We start from the raw sequence: 20,249 nt of genomic DNA, 5'->3' as shown, positions 1-20,249 counted from the left end.
ATTGAGCCTAGGGTCTTGAGCATGCGCTAGGCAAACACTCCATTCTGAGCTTTATCCTCAGCCCTACAGTATCCTGGGTTTGTTTTGTTTTGTTTTGTTTAGGGAGGGTAAATAAGTGTAAAATGACCGAATAAAATTGCAGAACTTTCCATGGCATCTGCTGTCATTGTAGCAATTCTTTCAAAGGAAAATCTCATTTTATTGAGCAAAACGTGGAGGATGTAGGGAAGGTGTTTTGGAGATGTCCAGAGCAGACACTTTCTCTGCTAATCCGGTGGTTTGAAGGTGTACCACTCCCCACAGCACACCTCGCTCAGGAGGGCAGTAATGGTAAGAACAGCGATACAAAACTTGTTTCTAAGGGAAGAACATGATTATGAGACTTTGTTTGTTTGGGCATAGTGGTACACGCCTTTTATTTTTATTTTACGTGTATGGGTGTTTTGCCTACATGTATGTTTGTGTACCACATGTGCGCACTGTCCATAGAAACCAGAAAAGGACATCAGATCCCCTGGAATTAGATTTATAGATGGTTATGAGCTGCCATATGGGGGCTGGAACTTTAACCAGTGTCTTCTGGAAGAATAGTCAGTGCTCTTAACCCTGGGCCATCTCTCCAGCCCTGGGTGACATTTTGATGTCATGATAAATCACTGGCCAGCAAATCCTTTTTTTTTTTTTTTTTTAAGATTTACTTATTTATTTTATGCATGTGAGTAGCTGTAAAGATAGTTGTGGCCCTTCATGTGGTTGTTGGGAATTGAATTTTTAGGACCTCTGCTCACTCTGGTTGGCCCCATTCACTCCAATCAACTCTGCTCGCTCAGTCCCTTGGCCAGCAAATCTATTCAAGAGTCTTCTGACTCAGGAGGCTGAGGCAAGAGAGAGTTTAACTGGCCCGGCATACTTAAACCCTTCTTCAAATACAGCAACAAAAGGATTAATGAGACAGCCATCAATCTCTGAGAAGAACGTGCTTTTGTATTATCAAGAGAGCCCATATAGCATATAATTTCAAAAACTGATAAAGTTCAAAAATGTCCTCTCGTGCCTAGTACAGAAGAGAACGTCAAAGGTTGTGGTCTCATTATGCGGGGGCATTTAACCACCTTGCATTTTATTTAACACTCTTTGCTTCAGTATTTTCCTCTTCTATTGCTTATGTGAAAACTCAGGGCTTAATATTCTAGGTTGGATTTGTCATCTTCCTGTGCCCTTCACTGACGATTTGAATGAACTCGTGACTCATACCTGCTTTCTATTTTTATAAGAATGACGTGGCTAATACTGAGGACTCTCCTTGAGACAAAACACCAGACCCTCTGTTGAATAACGTCAGACCCATGATGCCCCTCGAGACAGTTTCTAATTTATTTTATATTTATGTGTATGGATGTTTTGTCAGCATGGACACTGGGCTCAAGCGTGTGCAGAGCCTTTGGAGGCCAGAAGAAGGAATAGATTCCCGGGAACTGAGTTACATACATTTGGTTGCTAGGAGTGGAGCACAGGTCCTCGGGAAGAACAGTCAGTGCTCTTAACCACTGAGCCACCTCTCCAGCCCTGAGATAGTTTCTATTTTATCCTCACTTTCCAGATAAGAAATCAGACTCTCAGAAAGATAAAGGAATACTTTTAGGGCCAAGAGGTTTACTAATCACATTTTTTTTCACTTCTCTCCTAGGAATCTTATTTGTTTTCTGACTTAGGAAGCACCTCTCAGGCACTTACTGTGGACCTGTACACTATCAGCCTGGTGAGACAGCTGATTCCAGACACAGCCTCTGCCCTCTTCCAGTTTTTGGTATGGAAGATAGATGTTTTAGTTTTTGTTTTTTTACAAATGGCATATCGGAGCTAGGTTTCTGAGAAGAAGCAATTGGTTAACAGAAATGACATGTGCCCAGGAAGGGCATTTCAAAGTAAAGGAAGAACTGATGCACAGGCCTCAATGCAGCCAGAAATGTAATTCACTTACAAGGAAGCTGTGGTCCTCTAGCTGGAGGAAAGGCTGGATGCAGTGAGAAACAATGGTGTTGTTGAGGGCGTGGGTACTGGGCGATACAAATCTCTGTAAAGACAAGCAGGGACCTTGGTCTTTGTTCTAAGTGTTACCAATGGGCTTTCAAGGAGTAGAGAACAAAAACAGGGGTGGGGGGAAAAGATGCAAAGAAACCACCAAGGTGGTAATGGCTACCATCCCAGGACATGAAAGGTCAAGGCAAGAGGACCAAGAGTTCCAGTTCGATGGGGCTGGGGAGATGCTCAGTCACTCAAGTGTTGGTCTTGCAAGTGTGAATCCACCTAAAGATATGTGAGAGCTGGTGAGATGGCCTGGCAGCTAAAAGTGCCAGCTGCTAAGTATGACACACCTGGAACCTGAGCTCTGTCCTCACCTCACAAGGTGGAAGGAAAGCACCGACTCCCAAAAGTTGTCCTCTGACCTCTACACATATGTTGTTGTGTAAACCAATAAACATCAGAATCAAATTCCTTTTCAAATATTGAGTGTGGTGGCAGGTATCTGTAATCCAGGCACAGAGGTGTGTGGAGAAAGAGGCAGGGAATTCTTAGGCCTCTCTGGCCAATTGCCCTTGGCAAACTCCAGGCCAGTAAGAAACCTTGTGTCCAAAACAATGTAAATGGCATTCCTGAAGAGGAATTCCATAGTTGTCTTCAGGTCTGCTCCATGTATTGACGTGAATAAACACACAAACATGAGAGAGAGAGACAGAGAGACAGAGGGCTGAGACAGAGAGACAGACAGAGACAGAGAGACAGAGAGAGACAGAGACAGAGAGACAGACAGACAGAGAGACAGAGACCGAGATCGGGACAGAGATAGCTCACCAGGCTGAGCTACATGAGGGTCTTTTAAGGGGGATGAGGGATAGCTGGCACACACAGGGAATCCCAGCACTCTGGGAAGCAAAGGTAAGTATGGAAGTTCAAGGCCAGCCTGAGCTAAGCATCAAGACACTGTTTCAAAAAAAAAAAAAAAAAGAAAGAAAGAAAGAAAGAAAGAAAGAAAGAAAGAAAGAAAGAAAGAAAGTTAGGAAGGAAGGAAGGAAGGAAGGAAGGAAGGAAGAAAGAAAGAAAGAAAGAAAGGAAGGAAGTTAGGAAGGAAGGAAGGAAGAAAGAAAGAAAGAAAGAAAGAAAGAAAGAAAGAAAGAAAGAAAGAAAGAAAGAAAGAAAGAAAGAAAGAAAGAAAGTTAGGAAGGAAGGAAGGAAGGAAGGAAGGAAGGAAGGAAGAAAGAAAGAAAGAGAGAAAGGAAGTGAGAAGGGGAAAGAGGGCTTTAGGAGTGTCCGCTGGTTTCCAGGGATGAAAACTAGGTTTCCAGCACCCGTATCAGGCAGCTCACAACTTCATGCAATCCTAGGCCCAGGGTATCTGAAACCCTCTGAGGGCACCTGCACACGTGGGGCATACACACAGAGAGAAACGCATGTACATGAATAAAACACATCTTCAAAATATAAGTACATGAACGACAAATAAACATTAAGCTGGGCAAGGTGGTGCACGCCTGTTATCCCTACCCTGGGAAGGCTGAAGGAGGAGACTGCCAAAAGAGGTCAGCCTGGGACCCAGACCCAACAAAGAAAAAGGAAGCAGGGGGCGGGGCGGCAATGGGGTGAGGGAGAGGGTAATGTGCTCTGCCGCACAGGCATGAGGACCTGAGTTTAATCTCCAGCACCCACGTAAAAGCCCAGTGTGATGGCTGGAATCTCAGCACTGGGGTTGGAGGAAGGTAGAGACGACCAAATCTAAGGGCTTGCTGGTTGGTCAGTCCAGCAGATTGGTGGACTCCAGCCAGGTTCAGGAAGAGACCCTGTTTCAAAAAACAGGGCAGAAAGTGATAGAGGGAAACGCCCAGGGTTGGCCTCTGCCTCCCCTCTCTGCACACACCGCCCGCCACGGGCAAGTGCATCTGAATAACACGTTTATTACCCACCATACACACAGAGAGAAAAAAGCTAAACAGCATAAAACTACAAAGGAAGAAATACACCCTCACCATCTTCTAGTACTCTATCCATAGAGCCCAAATGAATCTACACACAAGTATTAGACTGAGTTAAAGTTCCTTAATGTGAGGGTTTGCATATGCTTGGCCCAGGGAGTGTACCATTTGGAGGTGTGGCCTTGTTGGAGTGGGTCTGTTACTGTGGGTGTGGGCTTTAAGACCCTTATCCTAGCTACCTGGAAGCCTGTATTCTGCTAGCAGCTTGCCTAGATGTGCCATGTTCCCACCTTGATGATAATGGACTGAACCTCTGAACCTGTAAGCTAGTCCCAATTAAATGTTGTCTTTATTTTTTAAAGATTTATTTATTTAATTTATGTATATGAGTATACTGTCGCTGTCTTCACACCAGAGGATGGCATCAGATCCCATTACAGATGGTCGTGAGCCACCGTGTGGTTGCTGGGAATTGAACTCAGGACTTGTGGAGGAACAGTCGGTGCTCTTAACCGCTGAGCCATCTCTCCAGCCCCAAATCTTGTTCTTATAAGAGTTCTTGGCATGTGCACAGCAATGAAAACCCTAACTAAGACAGTTAAGGTTACTAAGTGCAAAATAATTCAATAAAATTCTCAGCATTTCTGTAAGAAATAAGCAGTCAGAAAATGAGGTTTTCTCAAATAATACTTTCAATAGCATTTACTTCCCACAGGGTTGAGGCAGAAAGGTCATTTAGGTCCAGGAGTTCAAGACCAATCTGGGCAACATAGCAAGACTTATCTCAAAAATAAACAGATAACACGACCTGGGGAATTGGTTCTCTGGTTACATGCACTTACTCTGTTGTAGAAGACCTGTGTTCAGTTCCCAGCATCCACATGGTGGCTCACAGCCTATCATACATAACTTTAGCTAATTTCTCACACATACCCAGAGACATAGCCATACACATGAATTAAAATAATTCTTAAGAAGAAGAAACCTGGGCTGGAGAGATGGCTCAGTGGTTAAGAGCAGTGACTGCTCTTCCAGAGGTCCTGAGTTCAAATCCCAGCAACCACATGGTGGCTCACAACCATCTGTAATGAGATCTGACACTCTCTTCTGGTGTGTCTGAAGACAGCTACAGTGTACTTACATATAATAAATAAATAAATCTTTAAAGAAGGAGGAGAAGGAGAAACCCTTTCCTAGCCTCAAGTCTCCTACTTATCCCCCAAACTGTATAGTTCTCTTTCACCTTTAGATGTTCGCTATGAAGCAAAGGTCAAGGTTAGTATCTTATCTCATCACAGAGGAGCAGGACCACCAGCCAACACCCAGCAAACCTGAGGCCAGCCTGGGCTACATACAGAGATACAAAACACAACAACAGAGCAGAGCAGCGTCAGCGCAAAGCCCAGTTTCTCTTACTTGTCACTCAGCGTCCAGCCTCCACTCGGCCCAATCAGGTTTTCCTCCAAGACCTGCAGTGACATCAAGGGCTGACTTCCACAGCACTCTTGTCTCCCTACTCCAGGGGCTTACTACCCCAATTAGTATAGTTTTAAAACCAGTCTTCCTAGTGCAGGGACTACTTTACGCTTCAAGATCATCTTGGCAACTTTTCCGATTGGGGTAAGTACGTTAAGTTTGGAGTCATTTTATCAAGCTGGTGTGCTTTAGATGGGATTACATCTGATTTTGCTTGTTTGGTTGGGGTTTTGTTGTTGTTTGGTTTGGTTTGGTTTTGCATGTGGAATATCAAATGGCTTTGGGAAGAACAGATATCTTCCCTGTATTAAACCACCCAATTACAGGATAGTACATGCCTGTCTGTCTGTCTGTCCTCTTTTTTTTTTTTTTTAACAATTTCTTTGACATCTCTCTGAGTTCTATAATTTTATTTCTAAACACCTTGCTCATGCATTGTTAGATCCCCCCCCCCCAGGTAGCTCATGCTTTTATTGTATTTAATTATTAAGTATGTACTTGTGTTAAAAGTTAGGTATATGTGTGTGCCTACATGAGTTTATGAGCAACAAGCTAGTCAGGAACATAGAGTTAGGGACTTCCAGCTATCTAAAATTATGATTAAAGAGAGTGAAAAGATAACACGTGTGCATTCTGTCTTCAGGAAGCCGGGGGAGTGAGCTCGGCTGAAAGGAATCGAGGGAAAGATAAGGCTGGAGAGGATGGTGGGAGTCATAGCAACACCATCAGGTGCCTGCCAACCACTGGGCCTAGCAGAGCTGGAGTTAGCCTGACCTGGGGTCTCTGGTCACGTGTCCCACATGCCCTAGGCTGAAGTGTGTTGAGAACGGTGCCTACACTGAACATCCTGACTAAGGCCTTCTGCCTGTGCCTCTGCCTTCCCTTCAGGAAATCACAGTCCATTCGCATCCACCTCCACTCTTCCTGAGCCACCGTTCGTTTGCTTGGCTGCCTGCAAAGCCAACTCCTCTCTTTGTCTCCTTCGCCTTCTCAGGTCACACAGTGTGTGGGCATGCAGGATCCATACGATGATCTATGGATGAGGAGAGCATGTTTGGGAGCCCAGATCACCGGGTTTGCAGCTCTGACTCTGACCATCTGGGTATCTTAGCTGTTCGCTCACAGCCAGTGCCTCTGTATCCTCATCTGGAAAATGGGAGTTCCCAGGATGCTTCTCTGGGCATTTGGGGGGGGGGGGTGTCTAATGAAAACCAAGCACAAGTACTCTTACTTAGCACACTGTCTGTCTGGGCCTTGTAAACTTCGTGTAACTATTGTTGGTCCCCAGTCCTGGCGAGGTGGCGGCGGGCATCGTCTCCATAGAGGTAGCACTGTTGTGGACTTGAGCCAGGTTGGGTCAGGTCTATCTTCGGGTCACGGGGACCAGGGAGTGGATCCTCTGAAGTGCAGCTAGGCACAAAGCCAGGCCGGGCAGGGGCCCGGCTCTCACCCGCTGGGGCCGCACCAACACTGGCCCCAGGCGGGCGGTTTCCTGTTTCTCTTATCTATTCCCAACATGTGCAATTCGGGATGAGAAACTACCACTCGCTTCCTTCACTTCCCTTAGCTCATTAAGATCTTTATTTTTCAGATTCCAGCCGAATCTGGCTGCTGGCCCAGAGCCCGCCATGGTGTGTGATTTATCAGCCCCTCAGCTCCAATGCCAACATTTCTGGGTTTAGATGGCAAGCTAAACCATTGGCTCCTCCCAGCTCAGCAGCTCCTGGACTACCTACTTCCAGTACTCTTCCACTCTCTCCTGCTCAACCCCATGCCCTCATCCTCTCTGAATTCAAATTCTTGCTCCTTCTTTGCTCTTTACTTGTGACTTTCTGCGAGGCTCTTCATTCTCCTGGACGACCGTTGTCCGCTGAAGTAAGGATAAAGGGCTTGACTTCCCCAGAGGAAGTGAGAACGCAGGCCTAGCCCACGGTGTGAATCTGAAGCATACATTAAACATCCAAGAATGCCAGAAATGTGCCGGATGGAACGCATCAGAATCTTTTTGAGGGCTGCAAGGGGGTGACTCAGTAGGGAAAGTGTTTGCCTTTCAAACCTGAGGAGCTGAGTACAAACTCCAGTAACCATATAAAAATGCCACGGTACTGGAGAGGCAGAAACAGGAGGACTCCTCCAAGCCAATGAGAGGCCCTGTCTCAAAGGAGGTAGACAGGGCCTGAGGAGAAGAGATGGACCGACAGGTCAGTGTTTGCCAGGCAAACCTTATGGCCTGTCTTTGATCACCATATCCCACGGAGGAAATACAGAGCCAACTTGGGAAGTTGTCCTCTGCCTTATACATATACATACTCCAGGATTCGCGTGCATGCACAAGTACACCACACACACACACACACACACACACACACACACACATACACACACACATACACACACACACATACACACACACATACACACACACATACACACACACACATACACACACACACATACACACACATACACACATACACATACACACACACATACACACACACACATACACACACACACATACACACACATACACACACATACATACACACACACACACATACACACACACACACATACACACACACACACATACACACACACACACAAACACACTCAGGAGCACACATTCACACAATCTCACACACAAGCACACTTGTACACTCATACATTTACACACACATACATTTACACACACACACACACACACACACACATACATTTACACATGCACATACAAAATAATGAAATAACCTGAAGTTTCTAACGGCTCTTCCTTCCTTTTCTCTCTCTGGCTTTTAAACATTTTATTTATTTATTTATTTTTTGCCTGCATATATGTATATGCACTGTGTGCTTGCTTGGTGCTTGTGGAAGCCAGAACAAGGCACCGGATGTCCTGGAGCTGAAGTTAAGGAAGGTTGTGAGCCGCTGTGTAGGTTCTGGGACTCAAACCCAAGTCATCTGTAAGAGCTGTAAGTTCTCCTAACTGCAGAACCAACCCTCCAATCCCCTCCCTCTCTTTTGGTAACTGAAATTATTGCCTGACTTTGGAGATATTTTTGACAGAATTAGAATCTGATAAGGTAAAGCCACCAGTCACTAGTGTTGTAGGTGTTTAGTACATGCCCTTCCCTGTACCTGGGCACCTGGGTTTCCTGGCGTGCGCGTGTGTGTGTGTGCGTGTGTGTGAGATCTAACTCAGGCCAGCAGGCCTTTGTGAAAGCATATCTACCAGCTGAGCCATCAGCCTTTTGAGATGCAACTTGAGAGCCACCAAAGTTAACACTAAGACAGAAACAGTAAGTCTCCCTTGAGGGTCCCAGAGCTACTCCTATACATTTTGCTTTTGGCTGCTCTCTCTTAGAGAAGCTCATGCCCGTGCTCTAGACCGTGGCTAACTTTCTTCTGAGATCTCCTCATTTTTTCCCTTGAGATAAAGTTTCTCTGTGTAGCCCTAGATGTCCTGGAACTCCCTCTGTAGACCAGGCTGGCCTCAAACTCATTCCTGCTTCCTGAGTTGGTGGGGCTAAAGGCGTGTACTATTACCACCTGACTTCCTCTTTTTCTTACTCTTTGAATTTAAGTTTACATTAAGATATCTTGCATAAGCTGAGGATGTGTGGCTCAGCGGTAGAGGGCTCGCCTTGCATGTTCAATCCCTAGTGTGACAAATAAAAATAATAAAGTTTCACACACACACACACACACACATTTTTTTCTTTTTAAAGATATTTGCAGGGCTGGAGGGATGGCTCAGCAGTTAAGAGCACTGACTGCTCTTCCAGAGGTCCTGAGTTCAAATCCCAGCAACCACATGGTGGCTCACAACCATCTGTTATGGGATCTGATGTCATCCTCTGGTGTGTCTGAAGACAGCTACACTAATAAATAAATAATTTTTAAAAAGAGATCTTGCATAAAATCTGCATTTCATCATGTGCCTGCTGAAGTTCCTTTTAGTGCCAAAGCCATGAAGCCTGGTTTAGCCCAGGTCAAGATCTCTAAAACTCTAAAAAGTGACAGTGTGGATTGAGACCCCCATCCCCTTACCACCAACACCAGTCCTGCATCCCAAATGGCTCTTGCATATAATTGTCAAGGGACAAGAAAGCCAATGCAAAGAGACACACAAGCTCATTAGAAATCAGAGAAATGTTAAGTCAAACCAAACCAAAGTGCTATCTTACACCACCCACCTGATGCTACCAAGGGCTGGCAAGGATGCGGAGCAGAAAATTTACACACTGCTGGGAATGCAAATTAGCACCCATCCTTGTAAAAGATTTTGGCAGTATCTTCCCAAATTGAAAACCATATACCCTGTGACTCAGCAAGTCCGTGCCCAGGTTTGCACAACACAAACTCACCCATCTATACACAAAGAGTCATGAACAAGAACACACACGCCAGCACTGCTCATAATGTGTGGCAAACAGATAAACACAAATGTCAGGATGAGGAGGCGGCTGCATGTCAACTGTGGGGACCTGAGGTTGGGTCTCCAGCCCAGCCTGACAGGATGCACCTGTAATCAATCCCACCGCTGGAGAAGAGACAGGAGGATCTGTGGGACTTGCTGGCTAACCAGCCAGTGAGCTCCAGGTTCAGTGAAAGACCCTGTCTCAAAAATAAGGTAAAGGCTGGGGAAATGGCTCAGCAGTTAAAACTCGGAGCCTCAGAACCCAGCTAAGCGGAGGTGGTCAGAATGGCTCAGCTGTAATTCTCTCTAGCCTTCGAAGACAGAGACAGATGACCCCAGAGCAAGCTGGCTGATGAGGTTTGCTTTACTCAAGCTCTGGGTTTGAAAAAGAAATTAACTAAATTTAGTTGTGGGGATGCTTGCACGTAGCAGAGCAGTGATCGCTTTCCACCGTGTGGGTCCAGAGATGCAAACTCAGGCAGGTCAGGCTTGGTGTCAAATGTCTTAACCTGCAGCCATCCTGGTGGCCTCAAGCTCTAGGTGACTGAGCGATTCTGACACAAAGAATAAGGTGATAGTGTGAGCAAAGACTATTCCTGACATCATCAGCCTTTGGCCTGTGCGTACATGCTCAGACACACGTACACTATGACACGTATGTGCTGACATACATGTGAACATGAGCATGAACCTCTGCATAAACACATGAAAGAAGAAGGAGAAAGAACGAAATCAAAAGAAGACACACAGCCATCTACCTCTGGCCTCCACACATATGTGCACGCATGCATGCAGGAACACATACATGGACAAACACAGAAATGTGGTCTAATACCAGATGGCGAATCAATAGTGATATATTCTTTTTAGATTTATTTAGTTTACTTGATGTTTTGCCCGCATGTGTGTCTTTGCACGTGCATACCTAGTATTCTCGGAGGTCTGAAGAGGGTATTGAACTTCCTGGAATTGGACTGTGAGAACAGATACAGCTGTGAGCTGTCAGGTAGGTACTGGGGACAAACCTGGGTCCTCTGGAAGAGCAGCCAGTGCTCTTAACTACTGAGCCAGCTTTCCAGTCCCCAAAGGACGTATACTCCTAAAATAGAATACATTAAAGCTGTGACAGTGACTGTACCACACAAGTGAGGGCCATTCCCACAAGGATACCACAAGATCCGGGTCTTGAGGCAGAATGACACACCCTTTTGATCTGCAACTTCAGACAGGAAGACACACCTTTAACCTGGGCCACACCTTCTGCTGGAAATCTACATAAAGAGATGGAAGAAGGAAGACTTTTCTTTGCCTGCTTGCCCTCTCCTAGCTAGCACTTCCATTCCTTTCTTGGCATCAGAATCTCCCTCTTCGGGATTCCAGCAGGCACAGAAGACCAGATGAGGCATCCAGCCTAGATCCTTAGATTTTTCTGCTCACAGCCTGCCATTGTTGGATTCATTGGACTGCAACCTGTAAGACACTTTTAAAAAAAATTATTTATTTATTTAATGTATATGAATACACCATTGCTCTCTTCAGACACACCAGAGAGGGCATCGGATCCCATTACAGATGGTTGTGTGCCACCATGAACTGAATTCAGGATCTTTGGAAGAGCAGTCAGTGCTCTTAACTACTGAGCCATCTCTCCAGCCCAAGTCATTATTTTTTTTAAAAAAGTATTTATTTCCATTTTCCATGCATTGGTGTTTTGCTTGCATGCATGTCTGTGTGAAGGTGTCCAATCTTGGAGTTCCAGACAGTTGTGAGCTGCCATGTGGGTACTGGGGTTTGAATCTGGGTCCTCTGGAAAAGCTGTTCAATCAGAGCCCTCAATAGCTGAGCCACCTCTCCAACCCTCTGTGCTATTTTGTCTACTTCCCTGGTGATAACCCCCAAGATGTCACTTGCTGTGTTCCTCTGGGGCAGCTCCTACTCCAACAGGCTGGCCCTCATGGCCATGTGCTCAAGATCCCCCTACCCAGTGCTGAGTTCTTCCCTCTTCCTCTCTGTCTCCTTTCCTTGTGGTCCCTTCCTGAGAACCCCAAGCCTGGGAAGCTTTACTCTGCCACATCTCTTCTGCCCAGCCCAGGATGTAGGCCTCTTTATTAACCAATCTGGGATCACTTGTTGTTGGGGTGGGGGGCAAGGTTTACAGAGCATCATTTGGTATATATGAGCATCTCCTCGTTAGGGAAAACCAGATCTTGAGGAGCCAATATTTAATATTTAAGTTTATAGCAGCACCAGACCAACCTCACACACATATACACATATATGTATATATATATATATATATATATATATATATATATATATGTGTGTGTGTGTGTGTGTGTGTGTGTGTGTATACTCATTCCGTAAGTTTTGTATATGTAGTAGATATGTATATAGTCATTCCATAAGTTCTATGACCCTGAAGAACCCTGACTAATACACTGCTGTATTGTTTAGGTTGTGTGCATAGATGGTATAGTTATACAGAAATGCAAAGAAATGGAAATCGTCAACTTTTATTTTCCTATGATGTTATAAATTCAGAGATCAGCGCAGGGGAGAGAGCTACGAGGGAAGCTGGGTTGACGTAGCTTCAGTTACATTTGCCGTGTTGTTGAATCTCTTCTGGGCGGTGGGGATAGATGTGTGTAGAATGCAATTCTACAAACATGAGGTAATGATTCTTCAAGTACAAGGCCATGGACTTAGCTGTGATTTGAATCCCTCCACGTTGAGGGCTCATTCATCTCTCCAGGATGGGCTGGGAAGTCTGCAACAGCAAAGAAGCGAGCATGGCATGCTTACAAATACAGCTCAGAGAACGGGAGCCTGTGCACTGCCACTGTGACACCGAGAAGGATATAAAGAGTTAAAATTCCGGGCTGGTGAGATGGCTCAGTGGGTAAGAGCACCCGACTGCTCTTCCGAAGGTCCAGAGTTCAAATCCCAGCAACCACATGGTGGCTCACAACCATCTCATAACGAAATCTAGCGCCCTCTTCTGGAGTGTCTGAAAACAGCTACAATGTACTTACATATAATAAATAAATAAAAAAAAATTAAAAAAAAATTCCTCTATTGGTGCTTGACCCACGCCTGCGCCCCAGAGGCAACCTTAAGCCACAGTTGGCCTGCAGACATTCTGTGTGTTTGAACAGACATAGTTAGGAGATGTGAGGATGGAATTATAAATGTATTACCTAGCAGCAGTAATTCTTAATACAACACGGGACACACCATCCGTATTTGGTCCATATCCTGCTGCCCCATCATGGCTCATCAATCCTTCTGGTTCTATCCCCCTCTCCCACACCACTCTTCTAGTACAGGGATGTACCATAACCTGTTATTTGAAATTTTTGTTTTTAACTAAGTAGGAAACATATGATCATATTCTAGATGTAAAATTAACTATTTAATCAATTATATTTATAATGAGAAAAACACTTTGCAAAATAGTGACAAAAGTTTTCACAAGATTTCCCACTCTTCTCTGCAGTCTCAGTCTCTCCTCCCACCCCATCTCCCTCTCTCTCCCTCTCCCTCCCTCTCCTTCCCTCTCCTTCCCTCTCCTCCCCTTTCCTCCCCTCCCCGGAAATAAACCATTGCTCTACCTAATACACATGCTTCTATATTCATTTGCTGCTTACAGAGACAAGTGTGCTTGGTTGTTGTGTGGATGAGTAGACGGTTCTAAGCTGTATCTAGTGGTCTATAACTTACTCCTAGAAAAGTGTGTATTGCATCCCAACCTCATTCTGTCTTCTAGCTGATGTTTCTGTGTACCACTGAATCAGCATGGAGCAAGATAGCCAGCCTCCCTATTCCCACAGGGCTTGCCATTTTGGTGGGAAATTCAGACAACAAACAAGTGAACAAGTACTACAGCTTCAAGTGACTCTAAGCAATATGAAACGAAGTAGCGGGTTTGCGAGGGAAGATTTTTGGTTTTGTTTTTATTTCTGAGTAGTATTTTTTTTTTCCAAGACAGGGTTTCTCTGTATAGCCCTGGCTGTCCTGGAACTCACTTTGTAGACCAGGCTGGCCTTGAACTCAGAAATCCGCCTGCCTCTGCCTCCCGAGTGCTGGGACTAAAGGTGTGCGCCACCACGCCCAGCTCTCTGAGTAGTATTTTTACCATAAGGACTTTCCTAACTTGAGAGATTGACTTGAAACCAAGCTACTTACTTCCTAAATAATATCCGCGTTACACACGGCTGTCCAAAACCCATCACAGAAACATACCCACACGTCATCAATTCAGGAATGGATAAAGAGCATGTGGCATATAAGCTCTATGAGACTCTAGGCAAAGGGGGAGGTTAAATTGTAACATTTTCAAGAAAACAAATGGAACTATAGGTCAGCCTGTTAAGTGAATTAACTAGATTCGGAAAGACAAATACTGCATGTTCTCACTCATATGTGGAAGCTGGGGTGTGTGTGTGCATTCACGCACATAAGCGCGCGCGTCTAGGAGGATATCTAAGAACAAAGTATAAATATATATATGTATATATATACATATATATCTACATACACACACATATGCCATAATGAAACCCCTTACTGTACATACTAATTTAAAAAGTATAAGAGACTGGGCATGGTGGCTGATATCTTTAATCCCAGCACTCAGAAGGCAGGGTAAGTTGGAGCTCTGTAAGTTCAAAGCCAACCTCATATGGATAGTAAGACCCTGTTTGGGGTTTTTTGGTTTTTTTTGGGTTTTTTTTTGGTTTTTTTTTTTTTTTTTTTTTTTTTTGGTTTTTTGAGACAGGGTTTTTCTGTGTAGCCCTGGCTGTCCTGGAACTCTGGAACTCACTCTGTAGACCAGGCTGGCCTCGAACTGAGAAATCCGCCTGCCTCTGCCTCCCAAGTGCTGGGATTAAAGGCATGTGCCACCACGCCCGGCTTTTTTTTTTTTTTTTTTTAAGATGAAAATGCACAGACAGAAACGTCCTTATATAAGTGAACACATATTTCAGGAAATATTGCTTACTAAGGATGATGCACCAAATTTCTTATTCTGTCCTACTTCATTTTTTCAAAAGACATACTAATTTGTGATGTCATTGCCACTAAATGACTATGACCTGTCCGATACTGAGATTTATCTAGACCGTTCCTAAATCTCTGCCACAATGAACTCCTTTTTACTCACTCGACTCTGTGACTATTTCTGAGAGCCCCTCTCCTCCAGTTGTGTAATTCCTGTGTACTTAAACTTCTGATAAACTATAGGCAGCTATCCTGGAAAGTTAGATTCCAATCCTGGATCTGCCGTCATTGGGACGTACAAACTTTGGGCAAATCCCTACATCTCTTTTGACCTCAGTTTCCCCGTCATCTCTACAGAGTCGGCAACATCGAAAGCAGACGCCCCACCCCCCTGACTCAGCGGCGACCTACCGGACTTCTCGCCAAGCCCTTCTCCCCCTTTTCCGCTCCTCCTCAAGCCTCGGAAGCAAGCAGCGGGAGGAGAAACAGGCAGGTCCAGGCAGGAGGGCCCGCGGCTGGGAGGGGCCGAGGCAAGCCGGCCCCCTAGTAGGAAATGAGACAGATCCAAGTAACACTTTAAAAGCCTGGCTCCCTCTTCCTGCACGCGTTCTCTTTCCATCCTCCGCTCTGCTCCGGCCCCTCCCGGACAGCCTCCCTTCTCTTTCCTAATCAGCAGCCTGAGGAACCCGAGCCTGCCCCGACCCAGGTGGGACCCAGAACTCCAGGATGTTGACGAAGTTTCTGCCGCTACTGCTGCTGCTGCTGCCTGGCTGCGCCCTTTGTAACTCCGACGGTGAGTTTGGGTCATGGCTCCTGCCTGGGGGTGTTCTAGGGTCTTGGTGTATTTGGGAACTTTGACCTGATTATAGGACAGCTAAGCCCACACAGCATGGATGTCTACAGCTGCTAGGTCCTGGGCTTTGGTTCCTGTTTCAAAGACAGGTTGAGGAAGTCCAGTTAACTCTCCGGAGAAGGCTGGGGAAGCTGGTGGAAGGGACCTGTGGAGAGAATAAGAACAAGGTGAGAAGGCAAGGAGAGCAGTGTTAGTCTTGGGAAGACAGGAAGAGATATGAGATGGACAGATAGGGAGACGCTAGGAAAGCTGAGATAAGTTTGGAGGTTGTGATGGGGAGGAGGAGCAAGACAGGAGTGTAGCTGGTGAGGTGGGAGATGGGGGCAGAAGAGCCAAGGCCAGAAGATCAGGCTGCTAGAAGCTCTTAAACAGAAAAGGGGAATTAATCGCCAAACACTATCGATGCCCAGCTCCCCTCACTTCCTATAGCCTCCATTTCTCCCTCAGAGGGGCAATATTTAGAGTGCCTACTGTATTTTATACACACATTGACTTGTGGTGAGCCATATTATCATACTAATCTTACTAAGATGAAAACTTGGTCACAGAACAGTTAAAGGTCATTGCTAAGGTTACTCACACCAGTATATCCGCACTTGCAAACACAGAAATCAACTTCTCCAACCCAACTGTGTGTGTGTGTGTGTGTGTGTGTGTGTGTGTGTGTGTGTGTGTGTGAGAGAGAGAGAGAGAGAGAGAGGTGGGGTGTTACAATGCCAACACTGCCAAAGCCCTTTCCTGGGTACTGAAGACAGAGAATCAAACCCAGCTTCAATAGAGATTCGCCAGGCAGAACAAGGGCAGCAGAGAGCAACCTGGACAAGCTCTTCATTCGGTGGCCAAAATTCGGCATGGGGAACTCCAAGTCATTTGATAAAACTGAACACGGAGATTCGCCAGAAAAGGCAACTAGGGCCAGATCACTTACTGTGGATCTCAGACTGGGCCCAGACTCTGAGATCCGTCCTGTGGACAGATGTCCTACGGAGAGGCAATGACTTCAGATTGGCAGGTTAGCTTCAGCTACCAGTATTCAAATCTTGGTTTGCTTTACCATCTTGGCCTCAGATTCCCATACACAAGAGGTTAATAATAGTAGCTACCATGTTAAAGCATTAGTCGGAAGGCATGCATAAGTTAATAATGTGTATAAAACAGTGCCTAGGGCATAACAAGTACTTCATGGGTATTAGCTATTATTATTTGGGAGGGGTAGGGCACACCCCAGCAGGGTTTTAAGGTTTTTTTGGATCAGATGGAGAGCCAGTAAGAAGGGATAAAACTAAGTCCAGTGTAGTGGTGCACAGTTTTAATTTCAGCAGCAACAAGTGGATCCCTGAGTTGGAGGCCATCCTGGCTTACAAATCCAGCCCGAGGATAGCTGGGGCTACACCAAGAAATCCTGTCTTGAAAAACAAACAAAGCAAAAGGACGAAATTGAGAAATTTGCCGCCCCCCTCGGGATGACAGTGGTCCAGGAGAGGATACAGGGACTGGAATTGGGATCTCATCAGAGGCCAGAGTTTGGCAGGCTGGCCCTGTGAAGGAGGGAAAAGCATCGAGAAATGCCTTTTCCGATTGCAGACCTCAGTTTCCTCATCTGTAAAGCAAAGATAATAACCCCTATCCTCTCCTGGAGGGGTTGTTGTGAGCATCAAATGGAGGGGCAGGTGGGCGAGCGCTTTATGGGATTACGAAGTGGGCGGCAGGCCTCTGGGTAAGGGGTTATTATCTCTGGCTGTCAGCTACCCTGTCCCTCGCTCGCGGTCCTGACGCGCTGACTCTGCCCTCAGGCTCCCAAAGCCTGCATATGCTCCAGATCTCCTATTTCCAAGACCACCATCATGTGAGGCATCAGGGCAACGCCTCTCTGGGAAAACTCCTGACACACACGCTGGAAGGCCCGAGCGAAAACGTCACCATCCTCCAGCTGCAGCCCTGGCAGGATCCAGAGAGCTGGGAGCGCACAGAGAGTGGCCTGCAGACCTATCTGACCCAGTTCGAAAGCCTGGTGAAGCTGGTATATCGCGAGCGCAAGGAAAACGTGTTCTGTGAGTTGGGTCGCCTGGTGGGAGCCATGGAGTATGAAAGAGCCTAAAGAGGCTTTGTGGCAGAGCTTGGGCACTAAGGCTAAGGCTCTAGACAGCAGGATTTTTGTGAAGGAATGGATGGGTGTGGTCTTTGGGGTTAGGTAGGTAGGTAGATCGATCGATCGATTGATTGATGAGATACTTTTGGGGCCGGTGTGACACAGACCTGCTTGGGGACCCTGTCCCTCATCTTCTCTGACCCCCAAAGTTTCACTAAAGATCCTGCCAACTCCTTTCCCTCATAGCGCCTTACCCTTCCCTTCATCCAGCCTTCGACCACCTCTTCTCCTAGATGTTAATGAGTCTGTCCATAGCTCCCTCACAACCCCGGTTCCTCTCAACAACCCGATCTCTTGGATGTCTTGTCCAGGAAACCACCACTGCTTTTCACAAGCCTTCTCTGCCCCTTTCTCCCATGGTCCCACGTTTTCATCACGGCTCCTCATTACAAGGGCTCCAGTCCCTCTCCTCTGTCCCCAGGCATCCCTTCCTTCTCCCACATCCCCTTTGCCCCTGGTGAACGTCCCCCAACACCTAGCACCTTCTCAAGCAAGCACAGAGCTGACCCTACCCCTCTCCATAGTTCCTCTCACTGTTAGCTGCTCCCTGGGCTGCGAGCTGCCGAAGGAGGAGGAAGAGGAGGGCTCTGAACCCCATGTCTTCTTCGATGTGGCCGTGAATGGAAGCGCCTTTGTAAGTTTCCGTCCAAAGACTGCCGTGTGGGTGCCAGGCTCCAAGGAGCCCTCCAAAGCAGCCAACTTCACCCTGAAGCAGCTCAATGCCTACAACCGGACTCGGTATGAACTGCAGGAATTTCTGCAGGACACCTGTGTGGAGTTCCTGGAGAACCACATCACCACGCAAAACATGAAAGGTGTGAGGGGATTCTGGCTCTGCCTGTGTGTTGGGGAGGGGGTGACTGCCAGGCAAATGAAGAGACATGAGGGATCCCTTGAGCAACAAAAGGAGGGGGCTGGAGACTCAGGCGAGGGTACATCCACAAAGCCTAAGTCACTGGGTGACGTCCTTTGAAAGTATAGGTACCCTGGGGTTCGACCCAGACTTTAGACTCCTTGGGGGTATGCTCTTAAACTCGCTTTTTGCCTGTTCTGCAGGGAGCCAAACAGGTCGCTCTTACACATCACTGGTCCTGGGCATCCTGATGGGCTGTTTCATAATCGCTGGTGTGGCCGTGGGCATCTTCATGTGCACAAGTGGACGGCGTTGCTAATTATTCTCCAGGCCCCTTGGAGAAAGGGCTGGACTGGTGGGGGCTGGTAAGGGAAGGTCGCAGCTCATATGAAGCCAAACAGACTCCACCAGTGGGCCATCACATCTCAGGAGGTTTAAAGCAACAACTCCAGGTCAGGTCTGTCTGCCTAAGAAGTGTGTGAGGAAGGGGGGGGGCAGTATGTAGACAAAGTAACGGGTTTGCAAAGGACTTGAGAGCATTTGTGCTTTGTGTAGCTGTTCTGAGAAGTGGATGCTTATGTGTGGAAATCAGGCCATAGACTTGGGGAGGAGGCTGGGAGGTCTGTGACCTCCCTGAGTAGGCAGACTTACTGTAGGCATTCAAAACATCTTACTAAATAAATGAAGTTGTCTGTAACCAAAATAAAACATACTTAATGTGTCCAGGTGTATCCAACTTGGGAAGGGACACTGGAATGACAGGGAAGAAAGAACCACAGAAATATTACATTGTGAGGTTGAACAATATGGGAGCAGTGAATTAATAAATATTAAATTTCTTATTTATGTAAAAGGTGTACTTATATCTTCTATTTTATTAAAACTTCTGAAAAAAAAAAAAGTATAGCCCATACCCTTTGTTCTGTTTCCTCATCTGTCAATCACTTACTTGGTGGCCTCTCTAGGACATGTTCACAGATCACCATTAGCTGTGGCATGTGCCTCGTTTGACTCTGTGAGCTGGGAATTCTCTTTAAGTTTCCTTCTGAGACACTGTGATGCGAACAAACTGTTCTGGCTCATCCTCAACCCCTTTCTCCATTCACCTTGGAGATGCCGTCTTCCTTAAAATGCCCCCACCCACCCCTTTTTGGCCATGCCCTGACTTGCAGGGCTTCCAATATCTATTTCTGATGGTTTCTGTGGAGAAACAATACAATTTAATATTTAAGAGCATGTATTCAGGGCTGGAGAAATGACTCAGTAGTTACAAAAGTCCAGAGCTGGGTGCCAGCGTCTACCATGTCAACAGCCTACAATTGCCTGTAACTTCAGTGCTGAGGGATCTGGCGCCCTCTTCTGGCCTCCTGGGACACTGGCGACACACACACAGACACACTAAATGTTTTTTAATTTTTAAGAACTTTTTTTGTGGGGGGAGGGGCATCCCAGGCAGAGTTTCTCTGTGTAGTCCTGGCTGCCCTAAAACTTGCTCTGTAGACCAGGCTGGCCTCGAACTCAGAAATCCACCC

General features: G+C 46.3%; 1 protein-coding gene across 1 annotated transcript; it reads left to right on the top strand.

Moving 5' to 3' along the window:
* Nucleotides 1–15,450: 15,450 nt before the first annotated feature.
* Procr (protein C receptor) lies at nucleotides 15,451–19,536 on the top strand. The gene is made up of 4 exons (XM_021156638.2): nucleotides 15,451–15,655; nucleotides 17,509–17,766; nucleotides 18,389–18,679; nucleotides 18,921–19,536. Exons 1-4 carry the CDS (start codon nucleotides 15,589–15,591, stop codon nucleotides 19,034–19,036), a joined length of 732 nt encoding a protein of 243 aa, XP_021012297.1. The 5' UTR covers nucleotides 15,451–15,588; the 3' UTR covers nucleotides 19,037–19,536.
* Nucleotides 19,537–20,249: the final 713 nt, after the last annotated feature.

This window comes from Mus caroli, unplaced genomic scaffold, assembly GCF_978045245.1.
Source record: "Mus caroli unplaced genomic scaffold, Mus_caroli_1 scaffold_2, whole genome shotgun sequence".
NCBI classification, from domain to species: Eukaryota; Metazoa; Chordata; class Mammalia; order Rodentia; family Muridae; genus Mus; species Mus caroli.
Note: the sequence above shows the minus strand (reverse complement) of the source record. Positions and strands in the feature narration are given on the sequence as shown.